This window comes from Crotalus tigris, unplaced genomic scaffold (assembly GCF_016545835.1).
Source record: "Crotalus tigris isolate CLP2741 ecotype Arizona unplaced genomic scaffold, ASM1654583v1 scf7180000018825.4774228, whole genome shotgun sequence".
NCBI classification, from domain to species: domain Eukaryota; kingdom Metazoa; phylum Chordata; class Lepidosauria; order Squamata; family Viperidae; genus Crotalus; species Crotalus tigris.
In genome coordinates, this window is record NW_024097215.1 from 2,158,344 (window position 1) to 2,179,854 (window position 21,511).

The window sequence follows — 21,511 nt, forward strand, 5'->3', positions numbered from 1 at the left end:
TGTGGAGCTTGTGGAAAGAGTTTTGCTTATACAGAGACCACCTTGGTATAAAATCTTTGTTCCTGGTAGTGACCTATTCAGGAGAGTCCTCTGCAGAACTCTGTATCATCCTGCAGCTTTTCATCCTTTTGGTTCTGGGAAATTGGTCCTTTTAACTCTTCATTTCCTGCTTCAGTTTATTTTAATTTTGAATATGTGGTGGCACTACGTGTTTGCTATACTTGTAACCCCTTATGTTCTACAAATGTATGTGTGGAGGTCTAAATTTCTCGTTAATCATTTCCCCCTGGGTTTAATTACCAATTTTCATGGCAAGTATATTTCTTACGTTCATATACTGTGTGACTTTTATACTTCTTTTGTTCTCACTTTTATCTGTCCAGTTTTTTAATTCCTGCTTGTGTTTTATTCACACAAACCTCCTTCATGCTTACTTTGTGCTGCTTTTCTTGTCCCCCCCCCCCGTCCCTACCAAAAACCTGGTTCCTGTGTCACGACTGTCTTGAACTGAACACCTTCCCCAATCCTCCTTTGCCTTCTGCTACCTATGAAAATCCTGCAGGGTTTTATGGCCTAGATGAATCCGACCTCGACAAAGTCTTTCACTTGCCAACTACGACTTTCATTGGAGGAAACGAGTCCGCTCTTCCTCTTCGAGAAATCATCCGCCGTTTGGAGGTAAGAAAGCCAGCTAAGCATTTGGGGGATCCTGTGGGTGTAAACAATCCAGTAAAATAATAAAGGATCATATAGTAATAATAATAATAATAATAATAATAATAATAATAGTACAAAGACCTACAAATAGAAATAGAAAGACTGTGGCAAAAGCAAGCAAGGGTAGTACCAATAGTCATAGGCACCTTGGGTGCAATCCCAAAACAACTGGAGCACCACTTGAACACCATTGGCATTGACAAATTCGCTATTAGTCAATTGCAAAAGGCGGCCTTGCTAGGAACTGCTTCCATCCTGCGACGATGCCTGTAATACCATCAAACATCCACATCTGCCTATCCCAGGTCCTGGGTAAGGACTCGATAGGTAGACAAAATGCCAAATCCAGTCTGAACATCTGGCTGACTGTGCGATGAACCATAATAATGATGATGATGAAGAAGAAGAAGAAGAAGAAGAAGAAGAAGAAGAAGAAGAAGAAGAAGAAGAAGAAGAAGAAGAAGAAGAAGAAGAAGAAGAAGAAGAAGAATTTTCTAGTGACTAGAAAAAAAATCAAAAGAATATGCCAGCACTGCAACCTGACATAATATAGGAGGAAGATTGTTCTGTAACGGGTCTTCCAAACTTGGCAACTTTAAGACTTGTGGACTTCAACTCCCAGAATTCCTCAGCCAGCCTTGACTGGCTGAGGAATTCTGGGAGTTGAAGTCCACAAGCCTTAAAGTTGCCAACTTTGAAGACCCCAGTTATGTAGGGTGGACATCATCACAGAAAAGACAAGGTTTGATATGAACAAAAGAATCTTTTAGCTTATGGAAACTTGATGGTTAATGTTTCAGAACAAGCGCTGCCATGTATAATCTTAAATCCATGAATCTACTTTAGGGAAATACATTGTGAGGCTACTTGAGATCCATTATCAAATTAGGTAGCATGTTTGTACAACATTCTGCTGCGTAATTAACCATGGTTTACCAAATGAGCCCAATTGCCTAAATTCCTAAACACTGAACCAATAATGGGCTGAACTAACTGGCTTTCCTATTACTCTGAAATATAAATAGCCAAAACCCCTTATGTTGTACAAGCCCAGCCACTATTTTAGAAATCTGTAAAATTAAAAACTATAATGTGGCTTCCCCATATGCTGATCTAGTGAGTTCTCTATTCTAAAAAAGGATGCATTGTGGGGAAAATGTGCACATATGAAAGTTTAAAATGGTCATTTCCAAAGGAAGCACTTCCTTTGTTTCCTGGCAGTCACACAATTTCTTTTGACAATGATGGATGACTCTGCTAAAAAAAAAAAAGCTGTTGCTGACTCTAAAAAAAACTGAAAAGGAGGAAATGGAATTGAAAAGCAAAAAATAAATAAATAAATCTCAAGGTCATTGTAACTCCTATAAGGACTCTGTTGTAACTGCCTTATGTAGAAATGAAATTTCATTAGCAGAGCTTTTTCCCTGGTCCAGCTTCCCATTTATTCTGGGTTTTGGAGTTGTTCTCCTCTCCCCTGATCAGCCAGCTTCTAATTTCTATCTTTTATTAAGTAGCACTACTTTCCGATGAAGGGAGTAGCTCTCTCTGTTCCCTGCTCATGTTCTCAGCGTCACGACTCTGGCTAAAAATAATTTCCAGTAAGGTTATTTAAATGCCATTTCTTGCCAAACGTTCTCTGTTTCTCTGTTTGTAATCCCTCTATTCCACCCCTGCCTGGCACCGTTACTATTTTCAGTTACCTGAAGTGTGAATTCAGTTGCATTCAAATTCCTGACTTTAAGAAGCACTTTGCACCTAGGTTTTTCTTTCTTTGATTTTAGCAATTATTCAGATAATAGAGTGCACTGGGGAGCAGGACTGTGCTTGTTTTGAAAATCATTAAAAAAAGAGGTGCTTTGGAAAACATGGAAATATTCTGCCTTTTTAAAGCAACTATGACTTTTTTTCCAGCTTCCTCATAAGCTTGAAGAAAACAGACAAGGCCATTCTCATTAACATGCAGCTTCTTTAATAAGTCAGCCCCTTAAAGCAGCCAAGTTCTTTTCAGGCAATGTTTTGCTAGAAAAAAATTACTAAAGGGAAAGAAACACGTTTCTTTTTAAAGAAATGCCACAGTCATGCTCCCGCACATTTCAAACCATTTCTTTTTACCAGTGTCTCATGTAAACCAGACATACTCCAAAGCATATCAATATTTCTGTGCAGCAGCATGTTGCGTTGTGTAAGTCCATAGCTGACAATATTTTCCTAGGAAAATTGTCTCCTACAACTGATCTTTACACTTAATGGTCCCCTGATGTCCACTGTTAATTGAAGAGCTTAGAAATAACTAACTTTTCATTTTATAACTAAATGCAACTTTTTGTTTTATAATTGAATAGAACTGTGCAGTCTTCGGTTGCCAAATCTCAATTGTTTACATTTTTCAGGAATAATGTAATGTCTAACTAGCACGTTATTTGTTGGATTTGATTTGTCAGCACTTGGACTGAAATCCTAGTTTATCTGAAACTCCATTAACTGGCTTAGACTTTCTGGATTGACTTAATCATCACAGTATGCTTGTGTTATTAACTTGGTTTTTAGAAAGAGGAAAATTTATGAATAAGATTAAGACTTAGCTGGTATAAAGTAAGTTCTTAATTTGTGCTTGGAGATGGCTGAATCTTCTGCTCCAACTTGCATCCTTCCTTTCTTTAACAGATGGCTTACTGTCAGCACATAGGAGTAGAATTCATGTTTATTAATGATCTTGAGCAATGTCAGTGGATAAGGCAGAAATTTGAAACTCCTGGTGTCATGCAATTCTCCAGTGAGGAGAAGCGCACCCTGCTGGCCAGACTAGTGCGTTCAACCAGGTATTTCCTTTTCATTAACTTGCATAATTGCCATTGGTTGCAGTTACAGCTAGTAGAAGAAATATGTTCAGTTTTAAGCTTTCCTAGTGTCATATTTCATAGACACAGTCAAGGACATAACACCTTCAGTAAATTGAGATGGAAACGTTCTATCCTAGCCATATTTATAACCCCACAAAGTGTCAGTAGTGGCTTTTGTGAAAGCCTGTATCTCATGGAAAAAGTTCTCCGTAGATGGTAGATGTTTAGACTGCAGCTTCCATCACTCTTGAAACAGTGGCTAACCTTTCAATTGGCAATATAGAACTGCTCTTATATAACAAGGAAAGATGGGTAACTGATGGGAAACTGCCAACTAGGCTGGAAGGAGGGGTCAAGCGAGAGCCTAGCTTGGAGTCATTGTGCAGCCACAAGTGCCATAAGCTTGACTTCTTCTAAGATCCATAAAGCCTATCTGGTCATTCCAGAGTAAGTCATACAGGCTGGTAAGACTCTTGTAATGTGTGGCAAACAATAAAGTTAATGGCTTTGGCTATTCATAAGAAACCATGTTTATTTGCACCTGACAATAGCAGGATTTGTTGAAGTAGTCATCCAGACCACTATGCACCCAGGAGAGCAAATGGTGGTTAGTTTTTCGCCTGATAGGTAACACTTGGGGCAGGGGCAGGAAGAGGGACAGCAGAGAATCCAATATTCATCATCTCCAAGTTTCCACATTTCATTCTATAAGGGCAGCAGCACTTCCCAGCCTCGCTCCTGAGATGCAGTAAGATAGACCATAAGAGCAATAAGATTTATATCCACATGCTCTCCTCCTAAGGACAGGAGGGATGCACATTAGCCTGGCTCTGTAGAAGAGCCCAGAGACTCATACAGATTATGTGACAGCATCTCTGTTTTCCAGGTTTGAGGAGTTCCTGCACAGAAAGTGGTCTTCTGAGAAACGGTTTGGTTTGGAAGGCTGTGAGGTTCTGATCCCTGCGCTAAAGACAATAATTGACAAATCGAGTGAGAAAGGAGTGGATTATGTTATCATGGGAATGCCTCACAGGTAAAGTTGTCCTTGGAGGAAACTGGTTGTAGAGAGCGAGGCTATCAAGGGAGTGTATGCCAAATTTCAACCTGCCCTTTCTGAGTTGGATTCTTCCTGCGACCCATTTTTATGATTTGGCTCTTTTTTTCCAGTCCCAAAGGCCCACTTTTTTCAAATGTTGATGTGACATAGGGTTGCCATAAAGGGGAATACAAAATAGTCATTGAAGCCTTGTTTAAGTCAAATGTATCTGATTTCATTCGTTAATCAAAATTATTATTTCTCCTTTAGCAGACTGAATGTATTCCATGTACCATCTCGCTAAATATGATTTTGGTTTTGTAGAGGGCGTCTGAATGTCCTTGCCAATGTTATCAGAAAGGAGTTGGAGCAAATTTTCTGCCAGTTTGATTCTAAACTAGAAGCTGCAGATGAAGTGAGTTCAATTTTTATTTGGATTATATATTTCACTTGACAGGAACTTCCTTCATATTAGTTAATAACTACTGCATTTAGTCTTGAAGACAATGGCAACATCTGTGTTTGCCACTGAAACACGTTGGGTGTGATCTCAACAATGTGTCGTAACATTTTTCTAGTTTCTCAGTTTTCCAGTTGTTTTCAAGATAGCTTTTGAATGCCAGGAATGAGGTTCCCTTGGCATAAAAGTGCTTTCATGTCAGCTTGAGCTTAAGTCATCTCAGATGACTTAAAGAAACAGCTGGGTGCAAAAATAATGAAAATGTGCAATTTCTGGCAATGATTACTATGCCATTCACAGACTGAGTAACAGTTATTCTGTGCATCTTAATCCAGCTAGATTTCACAGAAAAAAAATGTATCCCCCTAATAATATTTTCTTTTTTCAGGGCTCAGGGGATGTAAAGTACCACTTAGGAATGTATCACCGAAGGATTAACCGTGTCACTGACAGAACCATCACTCTTTCACTGGTTGCAAATCCTTCTCATTTGGAAGCTGCTGATCCTGTTGTTCAGGGCAAAACAAAGGCAGAACAATTTTACTGTGGGGACACTGAAGGGAAGAAAGTAAGCTGGCCTATATAAGACAGCTTCTCCTTTGTGCTTTTCTTTCCTGTTTTGTACATGTGGGTGTCCAAGGGAAGAGATACTTTTTCCTTTTTGTTTTTACAGTGACAATGTTGTGGGTGCTTCCTTTTTCAGACACTTTGACACCTAATGGTCCAAAGTTATTAACACGTCTTTAATTTGTTCTGCTCTAAAAAGGTGATGTCAATCCTTTTGCATGGAGATGCTGCTTTTGCTGGTCAGGGAATCGTTTACGAGACTTTCCATTTGAGTGACCTGCCTTCCTATACAACATATGGGACAGTTCACGTGGTGGTGAACAATCAGGTAAAATATGTATTCTTTTGTTACCATACCAGATTCTCTTAAGTTAAATTTTACCAAGAACAAGCAACAGATAAGGAGCTGTTTTATTGTTTGCATTCTTAGTTGAATTGTAAAGGTAGTGTTTTGGTTAAGTTTATTTACTTTGAAGTGATTGAAGAGTTGATAGAGAATAAAAACTGAAGCAATCCCAACTCAGTTTTTAAACTTGTCAGATGAAGATTGATTTCCTGATGGTTAACCAAGAATTTGGAACGTCCCACGCACATTTCTTGCTTTCTGATTTGACAGGGAAACTTAATACCAATGATTATGAAACTAAGGGATAGGTCTGTACATTACGCTTGCTTTCATGAGCATCTGATGATATTGATGGCTAATAAAAACCTCTTGAAGGGAACAATTTAGTTTGTTGTCAGAGCAATTTGAGGAGATGGAACTTATGGAATAGGGACTCTACTACCGTATATACATTTAACAGCCACCCCTATCTGAAACTTAGATATAAAATAAAGATCTTATGTCTTGTATTGCAAAATTCTTATTATTCCTTTTCTTGTCTTTCCTTAGTGAGGCCCTGTTGTTATTTGGATAGGACATAACCTTTGCATGGTAATTCTGGAGAAACTTCCCTTTGATTTTATCTTGAAGTTCTATTTATTCTTCTACATGAAGAGCCTTTTGGAGCAGGAAAGCAGTGGTCTTGGGCTTCTCTCTTTTAAGCTACAGCCTCTCTGAGTAGATTGTAGGAATTTGAGGACATTCACGACTGTTTGAATCAGAATGAAGTTGCCCAAACGGACGTGTGAATGCCAAATTGCTAGTCTCAAGAGATTGCAAGCATAGAACTAGCAACAAATGAAATAAAAAATAGAATACTGCTTGAATAGCACTGACTCACTAAAACAGAAAAGGATCCTGGATATTATTAGGAAAGAGATTATTGCTCAGAAGTACTTGATCTTACCTTATTATCTTTTCAAAACGTTTGACTGGTTTGGACATAACCAGAAGAACTGATAATGCAACTGAATGAACCGGGTATCTGCTAGAAATAAGCTTGTCACATCTAGCTATTCTGCAATGCACACCAATGTAATTAAGGCTACTTTAATATTTTTTTTCCTTTTCCAGAAAGAATGGTTAACTCTTTTTTTTTTTTTTTTAGAATTGCCCGCAAAATGAGACTTTTCATAGAATACATCACTTGACTCCTATGACTCAGCCTAAGTGCTCTTTTAATCTTCTGACTATTCTTGGCAGAACCAGTGTCTATGGAGACTCTCAGTCATCCAGGTCATGGCTGCCCCAAAAGTGCTTTTTCAGGAGGCAACTGTTTTGTTTTTCTTCAAAGACGTGTCACTTTTCATCCAAGAAGATTCAGCTCTGACTGGATGGTGGGGGGTAGAAGGATTTACATTTCTTGCAGACTACGGGAACCATTTGCGCTTCAGTTTAAGATGCAGACAACACAGACTCTTCCCCAACAGCCTGCGCCTGTCTTCAACAGTGAAGAGACACAGGGCAGAAAACATCCTGCAGCCAAGAAGGCTCCACACACATTTGCACTACTCAGGTGACCCTGAGAACACAGGTAAACATCCAAATGGCCTCAGTGACTCTCTAAAAGAATGCAAATGACCAGCTGTCTGCAAAGAATATAAATCCTTCCATTCCCCACCATCCAGTTGGAGCTGAAGAAGCTTCTTGGATGAGAAGCGAAATGTCTTCAAAGAAAAACAAGAAAGTCCATTTGCCTCCTGAAAAAGCATCTTTGGGATTGGCAGAACCAAGATTGGAGAAATTATCTTTTCAAACCCATGCCTCATATTACAAACTTAGTATTTTTATATATACACATCGTCCTTGGGAAGGACTATTCCACAAAAGTCGTTTGGAAACACTTTTCTGACTCCTTCAGTATTTAACTAACTTTTCCATTTATCACCTAAAGAATTTTGAGGTAGTAATGATGTATTAAGTCCTCATAAGGTCTGTATTACCTTCATCGTTATTTTTAAAAAATGGCTTCTGTTGTCATCTCAGATTGGATTCACGACCGATCCTCGTATGGCCCGTTCTTCCCCATACCCAACAGATGTGGCTCGTGTGGTTAACGCACCCATTTTCCATGTCAATGCTGATGATCCAGAGGCTGTGGTGTATGTGTGCAATGTGGCAGCTGAATGGAGAAGTACTTTCCACAAAGATGTAGTTGTGGATCTGGTAGGTAGTACTGATAAATTTAGTTGGGACTGTATAATAGGTTACTTAAGGAATTTAAAAAAAAAAATGGTATACAAAATAACAGAATTGGAAGAGATTTTGGAGGTCTTCTTGCTCAAGCAGGAAACCCTATATCATTTATACAAGCAGGAAACTCTATACCATAATGTAAATTATCATTTGTACCCTATACATGCTGAAAATTCATAAGTAAATGATAATAAATGTTCCTTTGTTGTTTAACTTCTTTAATTGATTAAGGAATGCTTTGATTGATAGAGATGTGTAAGTGATAATAGCCTGGTGAATTTGTGTGCCTTGATAATATGTTAGCTAAAGATGGGAGATGACTGAAGAAAGTTTAACATGAGCAAATGGTAGCAGAAAGATGGTGGGTAATATTTTCCTAAAAGCAGAAAAAATAGTTAGATATGTACGGGCTTCTGTGGACTTTATTATATAGAAATGATGGCTGTCAAGAGGCAGGTCGAGAGAAATTGAACATGTGTTGAATAGAATGGAAATGGAGGACCTGAGAAATGTATGTGGCAAAACCAGAAGAGATAGACTCTAGAATAAATTATCTCTAAATGAATGCATCAGTTAAAAAGAAATAATGCTAAAATGGGTTAGTCACATAGAATTCATGAAGGCTGAGCTGCAGAACAAATATATAGTGGAAGAATTAATGGGTTGAGAGGAACGCTAAGAAAGTTGTGACTGGATGCAGATCATTAGATCCTCAAGAGGAAGTGATTAAGTTTAAAAAGCAAAAATCAGAATGTGAAATGGTATATCGACACGTTGAAAACAAGGATAGTTTAGAGCTGGAACTTTGCATAAATATTTATATGTCAATAAATAATAGCTTGCCCTACTCAGCCATATCCACCACTCCTTTGAGGATCATTTTCTAAGAGCTTTGTGGAATGATGGAAAGAGAAGATTATGTAGAATGTAAAATTTTCCAGATTTTACTCTCTATTTCTGCTCATTTGCCATCACTTTACACCCATGCTTGTCCTCAATAAAGCATTTCCTTCTCATTACTGAGCTTGAAAACTTTAATTTGGGAAGATGAATTGTTTAGGTCAAGAATAAACATACAGGATTGTTTTCCCTTTCAAACATGCTAGGTGTGCTACAGACGAAATGGGCACAATGAGATGGACGAGCCAATGTTCACCCAGCCATTGATGTACAAGCAGATCCGAAAACAGAAGGCTGTGCTACAGAAGTATGCTGAGATCCTGATTTCACAAGGAGTAGTAAATCAACCAGAATACGAGGTACTTTCATTTATGGCTTAACAATCGTTCTGTAGATCAGCCATGCTTAATCTTGATACTCCTCATCCCATTGTGATACCAAGCATTTCATAATTTCAGAGGCTTTTGGCATTTTATAAATATTATAATACATGACACCATACAGGAACATTCAGAACACATCTGGGATTAGTCAAATAATCTCTCATTTTCCTATGGCAACTGATAACATTTCTCTGTTACTGTGTAGCTTATTGAAACTTGTTTAATCTGATATATGCAATTATGTATGGCATATATGAACTGGCTTGTTATACAATTATCCCTTTCAGAGAACCAACTGTACTGGCTTTGAAAACAACTTTTCGTAAATAGGGACACATTTGCCTCAGCAGAAGCTCTGACTTTATTATAGACAAAATAAAACCTGATACTCCCAGCCCAGTGGATAAATTACAGTGATTTGCTACTACCAGTTTTGCTTGAGAAATGTGTTACAATTCTAAGAAGGTATTTGTTTAGCGTTTAGACTGAAGTGTTGGTAATATTTGTCCTTGGGCTCACCTCTACATTCCTTTTGTATTCCAGGAGGAAATTTCCAAGTATGACAAAATCTGTGAAGAGGCTCATGCAAGGTCCAAGGATGAAAAAATCCTTCATATCAAGCATTGGTTAGACTCTCCGTGGCCTGGTAAGTTACTGTCTGCTTGCTAACGGCCATGGATTAAAAAAAAATACAGTTCTTGGCCAATAGATTGCACTTGCAGTTGCTGGCACAAAGATGAGTTATCCTTGCCTAGAACTCCTAGTTCTGAAAATTCTGTACAAGGATCCTAGGAGGTAGTCAGCATTGTTAATAAACAAAATGTGCTTGCATTAAATTAAGAGGCACTTGATGAAGAATTCTGTTCTTCTCCTGGATGCTCTGGCAGGATGATCCAGTAGTTTAATTGGACAGAGTTTATTTGCCAAATACCTTCTCAGAAGAAATTGGGCAGTGAGGAACATCTTTTTAAAGGAACTGTTTTATCAGCTGTCAATGCCTTCCTTGCCTCTTTTTATGTCCTCTTCTTAAATGTTCAGGTTTCTTCACCCTGGATGGCCAACCTCGGAGCATGACTTGTCCTTCCACGGGCTTGACTGAAGAAGATTTGGGCCATATAGGAAAAGTGGCCAGCTCAGTTCCTGTTGAAAATTTTACCATTCATGGGGGTATGGTTTTCTATATCTTTTTCCCCTTGAATTTTACGTTTTAATGATTTCTGTAGAAGATGCAACATCTTACTTGCATGGTGGGGTCTTTTGCAAAGCTTCCTTGAAGCCTCTCTTAAATAGATGTTCAGAATTCATGGAGCAATCAGTACTTTGCTTCTGTTTTGCATGTTTTAATGATATCTAGCAGGATTCCATGTATTGTATATATCCTAGTAGATTTGGGCCTACCTCATAGCCAATCCAAGCTGTCAGCAAGTTAAGATGAAAGTAGATTCTGCTTCAGAGCTTAACCTTTCAGTTTTAGTCTTTGCTCTTTTTCTACATTTTATGTTGGTGCTTTGATTTATAGCAGCCTTACCTGAGCACCCTCCAGATATGTGCATTTCAGGTCTTAGAATTCCACAGCCAGCATGGCTACTGCTGTGGATCCTGGAATTGTAGTACATACATCTGAAGGGTACTCCGGTTACAGAAGTGATCTGCAATGCAATATTCTTCACTGTGTGTGAAGAACAGATTTTCAGAGCATCTGTAAATGCATCTCTACATTTTGGGAAATGCTGCCATAAAGCAGACTGAAGATTATTATTTTTCTCTAAAGGTTTAAGCAGGATTCTAAAAACACGAGGAGAGATGGTTGCCAATAGGACTGTAGACTGGGCCTTAGCAGAGTATATGGCATTTGGCTCTCTTCTTAAAGAAGGAATCCATATTCGCCTGAGTGGACAAGATGTTGAAAGAGGAACATTCAGGTAAATTGTGTTGACTGTACATGGGTGGTCTTTCTTTAACCAATACAGGACTTCAGTAAAAGTCCATCATATTTGGGGGCAAATGCAAAATGTCAAGATAGCATTATCCCAGCTTAGGCCAGGGGATGTACCTTTGTATTTCTCTTCTGGGGCCTGTAGCAGGACCAAATCAAGCTGGTGCAAATGTCCTCCTATATAGGAAACAAAATTTGATGTAGGTATCTAGCAGGCACGCTGGCTGAGGAATTCTGGGAGTTGAAGTCCACAAGTCATAAAAGGGCTAAGTTTGAAGACCCCTGGTATAAAATGAGGCCCATGGTTTGGAGGGGTACTTTTCAGCTAGGAATTTGAGTAAGTATTTTCACTCGTGTTTTTCTCCAGCCATCGGCACCATATCTTGCACGATCAGAATGTTGACAAGAGAACCTGTATTCCCATGAATCATCTGTGGCCAAATCAAGCTCCTTATACCGTCTGCAATAGTTCTCTCTCAGAATATGGAGTCCTTGGTATGTCCTTTCCTTACTAAAACTTAAAGGAGTCGTGTAAACAGTTGATTTTTAAATCTGTCCCTCACTGATAATCTTCCTCCCCAAAAACAAGCTTTCAATTTCTATCAATGCAGGATTTGAGCTCGGCTTTGCTATGGCTAGTCCCAATGCTTTGGTGGTTTGGGAAGCTCAGTTTGGCGACTTCCACAATACAGCTCAATGTATAATCGACCAGTTCATCTGCTCTGGGCAGGCCAAGTGGGTGAGGCAGAATGGCATTGTACTTCTTCTTCCCCATGGCATGGAGGGCATGGTAAGGAAAGCATTGTGTGTTGTTTTCTAAAAGGTCTCCTTTTAGTTGCCTTATAGGTGGATTTAGACTTAATTTCTATATTTAGACTGTGTTAAATTAGATCCTCCATATCGACCATTTCCCCGCATTGAAAATTCTTCCATAGGTTGAGGTATTCAAATGCATTAAAGGTTGTGTCTGTATAACAAAGTTGAAAATGAGAAGCAATATTAACTTTTGCTCCAATATCATGTTCTAACGGAACATTGGGAAAATGCTTACTAGTGTATATTAGAATTTGGGGTTTTGGATTTGGCTTTATTTCTTTATTATTATTTTTTACATCTACTTTTTCTCTGAGTATCTCTAGGTATCATACCTTTGCTGATTCCTCATTTGCCTGCAGCAGTGTAGAGCAAGCTAAGGGGAAATAACGGGTCCAAAGTCACCCACCTAATTCCATTATCAAGAGAGGACTTGAACATGATTCTCCCTGCTTCCTATCCACTTACTTTAACCCTTGTTCTACAGTATAGCAACTCTCTTTCTCGAAGAAATGTTCACTTTTGCCAAATGCTCAGTTTTGCCTCAATGGCCTGTTTAGCCAAGGAAAAGCCATCACTCAAGAAAGTCCCCCATATCTGTTTGCAGGGCCCTGAGCATTCTTCTGCTCGACCAGAACGATTCTTACAAATGTGCAACGACGATCCAGATGTCTTCCCGGTGAGTTGACTGTGAGTCCACGTTGGCCACCCTTTTGTTCTGTCCACCTGTCTCTTGGCCACAGTTCTAAGAAGGCCAAGAAGAATTTCTGGGAAGATCCGCCCAGTATCAGCTTGTTGTAAACCGAATGGCTCGTCCATGTGTCCCTGCACGCTCCGTCATCACCTCAGTGCTTGACTTCAGGGCAGGCAATCTGAGATAGCAATACTAGAGAGGCCCTGATCCAACCTCTTTCAAAGTGTCCCGGATTGCTCGTAGTTTGAGATGGGCAACACAAGAATTGTAAAACGTCGTGCTTACGAAGAAAAAAAAAATCCTCCTCAAAGGGTCTGGCCTGTCATAATTCGGGTCTCACTCCACCCTGCTTCAGCCGGCTCTTGCTTCCTCTCACCTTTTAAGGGGAACCCCCTTCCCTAGTCCCAGAGATGTGTTTCACAGTTGATTTTCAGGTTCTTTGACGGCTTCGGCCGTGCGTGCAATTCTTCTCCCTTTCTGAACTCCGTCATTGTTTTCCTACAGAAACTAGACGACTTTGACGTGCGCCAGCTGTACGACTGCAATTGGATCGTCGTAAACTGCTCCACCCCAGCCAACTTTTTCCACGTTATGCGGAGACAGATACTTCTCCCCTTCCGGAAACCAGTCAGTATGAAGAATGACTTCCTTAGTACAGAGAGGGACATGTGTTCTCCCCCCATGTAGCCTCCAAGCTTTAATTAGACCCTGAAGTCAAGTAGAAAGCAGCTCAGGATAAATTGCGAGAAACAATTCCGAACGTGTAACTAGTCAAAGAAAAACTCTCTGCTGGATGGGGGAACTATAAACTTAAGATTAATTTGCAAGGAGCCTGTTTTGCTTGGTGGATTCTGACTTTCCCGCCGGTTCTGTTCCTTGGCATTTTTTCCAGCACCCTGTTCGCCAGTCAGGAGTTCTCTTTCCAATAAAAGCCAGTGGAGAAATGTTTTCACTTCCTGATTGAACTCCATGCCACATACACATTCGTGCCTTGAAAAGGCCGATTAGCTAGTTACAGCTGATACACTTTACTGAATGTTACTATCCTGTTTTCAGGCCCATGGTTTTAAATTGTATCTTCCAACCCAATGATCCAGGAGCCCTTGTTTTTCTGGCTCATGGAAAATACTTTTTTTTTTCCAGAGCAGTTGAACTGAGTGGTAGATAATGAAGGAAGTTTCAAATACAGGTAGTCCTCGCTTAACAACCCCCATTGGGGTCAGAATTTCTGTTATTAAGAGATGTGATCATTAGGTGAAACATCAAGACTGCACTGCTTGGAGATGGTAAATTTATTGGTTCCAGTTGCAGTTGTTAGGCCAGGATCTCCTACTTCTCCTGCCCCGCCATTCTCATTCCACTTCAACTCTTCCCATTCATCTGTCCATCTCCCATCCTGCCCTCTTGTCACCTCTCCCCCGCCCCGCCGTCCTTCCTGCGTTCCACTGCCCCTGCTGCTCCGGTTCCCTCTGCTGCTCCTGCCATCCTCCATGCCACCACTCCTGTCAGCCTGACTGGCATTTCCCTTGCCCCAGCTGACGTTCACCATTTTCTTCCTCCTGCTGCTGCTGAGGCATGCCAGCAGCTGCCTACAGCTGCTTCAGGAAGGGCCAAACTGGGTGCACCTCGTTGTGGAAGAAGATGCAAGATCAGCTGTGGGCAGCAAGGGCCGTGGGGGTGCAGGGCAGCAAGGGTGGCAAAGCACAGGACAGTCAAAAGAACAGATGGGGAGGAGGGATAGGCAGGTGGGTAGAGTCGAAGTGCACCTTGTAACTGTAAATGTGGACAGGCTGCCAAGAGTCCAATGTCATAACTTTGAAAGATCACTGAATTAATAGTCGTTAATCAAGGACTACCTATACAGTGTTAGCAGATTGGAACAGCTAGAATGGATCCAATCCAGCATCCTGATTCCAATAGCCTTTAACTCAGTGCTTTTGGAAAGCCAAGAAGCCCAGAGTTAAGACTATGGCCCTCCCCGCCCCCCCTTGGCATCCAGGTTTATAGCTTCTGCAGATAAGAAGCCTGCATAGCCACCATAGCTGCTGGAAGAAGAATCCTCCATAACTGTATTTTAAAGCCATCTCAGCCAGCTTCCTTCACTCACCTGGATCCATGAAATCTGCTGGCATTCCTTCTATTCATTACTTTCTTGAGGCTTCCTTACTTTTCAGAGCATTATCTTTACTTTGATAATTCAAATATACTACTATTCCAAAAGCTAAACCACAGATCCAAAATACTTAGGTTCTCTATAGCAGAGGTCTCCAACCTTTTGGGCACCAGGGATCGGTTATGTGGAGAGAGGTTTTTCCACGGATTGGAGGGTGCGTGCTTTTGTGTGCTGCCTGCAACCTGTAGATGGGGCTTTCCTTGTTTGTGCAGACCAGTTGCTGGCATGCCACAGCCCAGTACCAGTCAATGGATAGGGGGTTGGGGACCCCTGCTCTATAGCATCCCAGCAAGTGTGCATTTTGGATTTCACTCTTACCACCATTTGAGTCTTATTCAAGAAATGATTGAAATCAAACATTTCAGAGGATCTGTAAAGATATTGTTACCGAAGAGAGCACTTTTATTGTTTTGCATTCCTGCTAAATATCTTGCTGATGAGTATGAAAAATTACTTGATCCTGGTATATAGCATCATCTGATTGTGTGCCTGGCGTTTCTCTTTGGTCAGTGCCCTCCTAGTAACTCTGGGTGCAGTTCTGATGATGTTCAAAAACAGAACCTTTGAATAACTAACTTTGGATTATTGTTCTTTAATTAAATTCTGAACACTTCAGTTCTTACACCTCAATATTAATTTGGGTTGTGTTCCCCTGGCCCTCTGTCTCCCTCCCTCCCTCCCACTTTCTTTTCTTTTTTTTTCTTTTTTTTTAGCTGATAGTCTTCACTCCAAAGTCCTTGTTGCGTCACCCTGAAGCTCGGTCCAGCTTTGATGAAATGCTGGCAGGTACAGTAGCCTTGGGTTCAGGGCTAGGGAGGGAATGTCTTCTTTGTTAGGAGGGAAGAGGTGACTGAACCATTGGGCAAGGAAACTCTGAAAGTTCACAGGCCACAGTGGCAACTCTGCCTTTAGCCTTCCTAAAGATCTGCTAGCCTTCCTAGGAGCAGAGTCTGTTTTGGATGTCCTGTGCTAGTTCTGGTTCTGTGCTCGAAAAAAATTATCACCCTCACTAAACGATACCCAGGGAAAGAGCTTATGTGTAGCAAACTAGTTGGAGCTCTCATTTGCTTCTGACTCAGAGCTTGAGACCTTGGTTTAAGGTCACGAATTTTGTGATTTTGCTCCTCCGAGAGAGGCAGCGCAACACTTTGCTTTTTACTTGGAGTTTCCTGTGAAGAAAGACATGAGCAGGAATTAGTGCTGTGTTGCTGCTTGCATTTAACAAAAGCTTTGAATTGCAGGGCATCAAAGCATAGTGTGGTTTCTGACAACCAGATCAGGTCTTTCTGGAAAAGATACTCGGCCATTAATTCTGTCCTTTGTAATCTTCCTCATATTTGTCACCTTCCTCTTGGTTTATAAACTCCTTGGAACAGGTTTTACGATGCACACTGATGTATAACGAAAATAATAACCTCCACTGCTTTCCAGGCACCCATTTCCAGCGTATCATCCCAGACACTAGTCTGGCAGCTCAGAATCCAGAACAGGTTAAACGAGTTCTCTTCTGCACTGGTAAAGTTTATTATGAACTTATTCGAGAGCGGAAGACGCGGAATATGGAAGCAGTTGTGGCCATCACAAGAGTAGAGCAGGTGGGGCTTTTTGTGGGAACTGTATTTTGTACAATTTTGTATTATGTGCTTTTTGAGCTCTGAACCATAAGTACTTCAAAACTCAGTAGAATTTTAGAAACCAGAAGTTAAAGAATTCCAAACTGCTACTCCAAATGGCTAAGTCTTCCGCTGGCAAAAATAAATTTTAATTATCAGGCATATTCTAGTCCTCTGGTTTTGTTTGGTGGAGTGTAGTTCTGAAGTAGAGTCAGGCTTTTTGCAGTACTTTGCAGGTTTCTGACAGACATCTGGTTCTGACATGAACCCTAAAATATTTGTGCAGCAAATGTCTTAGCAGGCCTTATGAATTTTCTCTTCACTCCTCCTAGCATATGAGCCAAGATGGAGGTTAAAGTATGAGTGATCTGACTTTGCCTGCAGGATATTTGGATTAGGCCCAATTTATTGCTAAATGAAAGTCCTTTCTTGGCCTTAACAACTTCTTAAATTTCTGATATATTACTCACCCCCCCTCCTTTTTTTTTCTTTTTAACCGTATAAGTGTCTTATGGATTAAATGCTTGTTTTTTCCATTTTCCCACGGGGCTTGTGAACCAGATTGATCTTTTTTTTTTTTTTCAATTTTCCTACTGCAATTTGTTTATAAAGCTGAAAATCACTCATAATAAACCCGAGGCCTTTTCTTTCTAGCTGTCGCCGTTCCCTTTTGACCTCCTGCTGAAGGAATTCCACAAATACCCCAATGCGGACCTAGTTTGGTGTCAAGAAGAGCACAAAAACCAAGGATATTATGATTACGTGAAGCCTAGACTCCGCACAACCATTGACCGTGCAAAGCCAGTGTGGTAAGGGGCTTCTTCAGCTGCTCTGATAGAGGGACAGTTTTATACAGTTGCTCTGGCACAATCAGTCCATTCCCAGTGAGAGCAGAAGAGAAAAAGGAGCAACCTACTGACATAGAGGGTCTCAGTAGCCCAGCCTTTGTTTTTTGGGGCAACAACAGCCACTCAAATCCTGTACGTGTCACTCAAATTTAACAATTTAAGCACGGTTTAACATTAATTCCTAATAGAAAGACAAACGGGTTGCTGAACACCCAGACATAAGACAAATAGCCCCTCCACACGAGAAAAAAAAAACACCAAACTTTGAACTACCACATCAGCAATGGACAATCCTGAATTAGGATTCGAACCTCACACAGCATCTGCCAGGATTCTCGGTATAAATGAGACATGGCATCCTGCTGTCAGTGTGACTGACTGTGGGGATCCCCACATCAAACTATAGATCACATCGTGACTGTCTGTAAGCTGAGGGGCATATACCAGTCCAGTATCTGATTTTTTTAATATATATGCAGCTCAGTGGTTAGATGGCCTAAAAACAGGTATTCGAACACAGATCTTTTTAACATTTAGATTTTATTGTGTTTTACTAATCTAGGTTAAGTGCACGTTTGTAATATGTTTAATTTCACAATACTTATGGGTATACAATATTTTTTGTTGTTCCATTGTGTGTGCAGATATAGAGATTACGTCCATCAGATGGCGCTATTTTTCAAAAAAAGCATGTTTTACCTGTCACAGGTGTGACATCTATATAATTTAGGTATATAAAAACACGCACGTATTCAAATGCAACATTGTGTCAAAATTTCAAAGCAATTGGTGAAGAACTTTCGGAGATTTAAGATTTTGAACAAACGAACATTTACATTTTTATTTGTATAGATTGCTAGTCCATTAATGATATGCTATATACTAAATAAATAAATAAAGAGCCACGAGCGGCAATTGCAAGTAAGCAAATTGTGCTTCTGCTTTTCTCCCTCCAGGTATGCTGGCCGAGAACCAGCTGCTGCCCCGGCGACAGGCAACAAAAAGAATCACTTGACCGAACTGCAACGCTTGCTGGACACCGCCTTCAACCTCGACTCTTTCAAGGGCTTGTCTTAGAGACACCTGGACCTCGTTCTGTCCCAGCATCCTGTGTTTGTGGTGTTTCTATCTATCACTTCCTTTCTGTGTCCTTAACTACTAGACCTTGTAAACTAACTTAAGGAGCCTGTTATTAACCTCTTCCTGCTGTTAAAAGAAGTGCCCCATCAACAATCCCTGTCTGGGTATTTGTGTTAAGGTTTCTGAGTGTTGCTACAGCTCAGATCTTCTGGAGCAGTGTGGGTTCACTCCTGCACAAACCCCTGGGGCTTACCTTGCCCCACTGCTCCGGGAGGAGAGCTTTGAAGGGGTTAATATTGGCCTTTTGTGGTGGAAGGTATGGTGGCTTCTAGTTAATGCCTAATTCTTGACTGCAATCCCAAAATTAATCTGGAGCTGGCACTGCTTTGCGACAAATTATGATTTTCATCCCCCATTGTACTCAAGGTGTGTGTGATCTGGTATAGCCCTTGCTTTCGGTGACAGTATCTCCATTCAGTTATATCCCACATTTCTGACACTGAAAATCCTGGGCACACACTGTTTTACTGCTGTTATTTAACAATTAGCATTGTCTTCCACTAGACTACTTCTTTGAGGATATTTTATGGAAATCTTGTTTCTTTTCATGAAGGAAGCAGAACAATCTGCAAGGCACAGACTCAGATGCTTGTTTTAACCAAATTGTAACTCTCACTAATTCAAATCACATCCTGGAGGAGGACCTGTTTGAATATTGGCATCTAACACACTTTTTTTTTATATGCCCCACCATGGCCATAACTATAAGGGTCTTCAGCATCGCCCAGCTTTTCGCTCTGACTCTGTATCTAGAAAAGAGCACACCTAAAAGTTCTGAAAATTCATTGAGTTCTCACGTCCCTGCTAAGAAACTGTATAGATGCTTAGCTCTCTCTTTGCTTTGTAATTCTATACACCAGTAAAAGTTGCTTAATTAGAGATTCTGTTCTATCTCTTGAGCAGAAATCTCCCCCCCCCCTCTATATTCAGAACATCCATTTACCCGCAGATTTTAGGCAAAAGTGTGTAACCTTGATTTTACACTCATTTAATCTAGAAGATATAATTCTTTCACAGCATTTACCTAGGAGCATAACTATATTTTAAGGAGTACTTGTGTATGTGGGAGTGACAGATTTTAAAAAGTCTGAAAGTCCACTTTTGGCCTGTGTAATACTTTAATTTGAAGAGTAAGTTTTCAGCCATGTTTCTATCATGCACATGGTTTTCTGTGCATATGGATACATAGATGAATACACACACATACACACACGTTATTTGCTGAAATACTTATACTTAAGATACTTTACGTATTACGGGCATAAACTGTAAGCAGAGGTTAGATTGTGTGCCCTTCTGATTGGGGAAACAACTCATATGGTCTTTTTACTGTACACTTCATGCCACTGGGCATTGCCACGTCATTTCTGATGGGCGAAATCAATTACAGTTGACGGCTTAAATCAAAAAAGTTGGGAAGTAGTTCCCAACATCCATTCTGTGAATGTCCTCAATTTGATTGGTTCCTGTCTTGTGTCTTTTTGGAGGTTTCCCAGGCGCTGAGTTTCCTTGGCTTTTCAGCACATCTTTTTCTATCTAAAACAAGATTCTTAAGGTAGTGGCATTCTAAAAGCACTGAAGAGATTCCACCTAAACGTGAAAATTTCTACTTCGTAATTGAAGCACACAATGGAAAATTTAGATTGGCTTTTCTTGTGTCAGTGTTCCCTCTCATCCACCTGAAGTCCAGAGCTCAAGAACCATCACTGGGCAATGCAAGCTCACATGTCCTTTGTGGCAGGGACAGCTGCTGCTGTTAAGCTCCTTTTACCCATTCAAGAACTGGTAGTGGCTTCCAGGTAACTGCTGTTGCCTGTCACTGCTTTGACCCAGGACAACAGCAGAAGACGTTCTTAGCCAAAGGTGCTCAAGATAGATGCTCTCCTGCATTCAGTGGGCTTGACTTTTTGCTTTTGCTTTCTTCATTCTGTGTTCTGCTTTGATCTGAGCTTCTAAATGGCACGCTCTATGCCACATCAGAGGTCCATACCTCCAAAAAGACACACATACACCAAGACTGTGCATGTCTTGAAAATCATTTGCAAGAAATGCTTCAGAACTTGCACAAGGACAGTGACTTGCTGCTGTTCATTAAGCCTTCATGTCTTTTTCAAGCGTCCACATACAAGCTTGAGACAAAGATGTGACTTCTTTAAGAGGAGTATTATCCTCAGTGAGTTGGATGCCTGTTTTTTAAGCTTTCATAAGACCTCTGGAAAAAAAAAAGATAGGTGAGTTTAAGGAACCCCAGAGAAGAGCTGTGTTCTTGCCGGTTCCAGAGCACATCCGAATCATTTTCAGACCATGCACAGCCCTAAGAAACTTCCTGGTTGCTGCCTTCAGTGCTATATGTTCAATAAGGGTTCCATCTGGCTAAATTCTGGGCATGGCCCAAAAAGTCATGCCACTCCTTGTGTGGGCTGTCAGCCACACAGAGAGAGTGAGCTACCCAATGAATAAAGTCTTTATGCATCTGTGTTGCTTTGCTAGCGCAAACAGCACATTCCAAGCAATTCCTACATTGAGACACCTAGACTTTCAAGGCTGTGGTTGTATGGTTTCTGCAAGCGATGGTGCAGTGTGTGCTCTTTTGGCTCTGCAAAAGGAGAAAGGAAATAAAAATGCCGGTGTGGCTAGCCTTTGCCAAAACTTAGACTGGTGAGGGAGGAGGTTTGCCTGTTCTGGGCCAGCTCCGTTCTGGATCTCCCTGTCACCTCCCAGCCTGATTTATTTATTTTGGTTTTAAAATAAAATCAAACTGAGATGTGTCTGGCTTATAAATAAAGCCTGATCTTCTGGCTTAAAGTGTG

At 40.6% G+C, this 21,511-nt stretch overlaps 1 protein-coding gene across 5 annotated transcripts in view; it reads left to right on the plus strand.

The window, feature by feature from the left end:
• OGDH (oxoglutarate dehydrogenase) overlaps positions 1 to 21,511 on the plus strand; it is a 45,116-nt gene extending 23,605 nt beyond the window's left edge. For all 5 annotated transcript variants that reach the window (XM_039356641.1, XM_039356643.1, XM_039356639.1 and 2 more), the window contains 19 exons: positions 563 to 678; positions 3,382 to 3,536; positions 4,444 to 4,590; positions 4,918 to 5,008; positions 5,442 to 5,621; positions 5,820 to 5,948; positions 7,992 to 8,171; positions 9,308 to 9,460; positions 10,028 to 10,130; positions 10,523 to 10,651; positions 11,256 to 11,406; positions 11,788 to 11,915; positions 12,032 to 12,210; positions 12,841 to 12,912; positions 13,432 to 13,554; positions 15,814 to 15,886; positions 16,532 to 16,695; positions 17,368 to 17,522; positions 18,518 to 21,511. In XM_039356641.1, the coding sequence (XP_039212575.1) occupies positions 563 to 678; positions 3,382 to 3,536; positions 4,444 to 4,590; positions 4,918 to 5,008; positions 5,442 to 5,621; positions 5,820 to 5,948; positions 7,992 to 8,171; positions 9,308 to 9,460; positions 10,028 to 10,130; positions 10,523 to 10,651; positions 11,256 to 11,406; positions 11,788 to 11,915; positions 12,032 to 12,210; positions 12,841 to 12,912; positions 13,432 to 13,554; positions 15,814 to 15,886; positions 16,532 to 16,695; positions 17,368 to 17,522; positions 18,518 to 18,638 (2,549 nt within the window). In that variant the 3' untranslated portion in view covers positions 18,639 to 21,511. The remainder of the gene's footprint in view (positions 1 to 562; positions 679 to 3,381; positions 3,537 to 4,443; positions 4,591 to 4,917; positions 5,009 to 5,441; positions 5,622 to 5,819; positions 5,949 to 7,991; positions 8,172 to 9,307; positions 9,461 to 10,027; positions 10,131 to 10,522; positions 10,652 to 11,255; positions 11,407 to 11,787; positions 11,916 to 12,031; positions 12,211 to 12,840; positions 12,913 to 13,431; positions 13,555 to 15,813; positions 15,887 to 16,531; positions 16,696 to 17,367; positions 17,523 to 18,517) is intronic.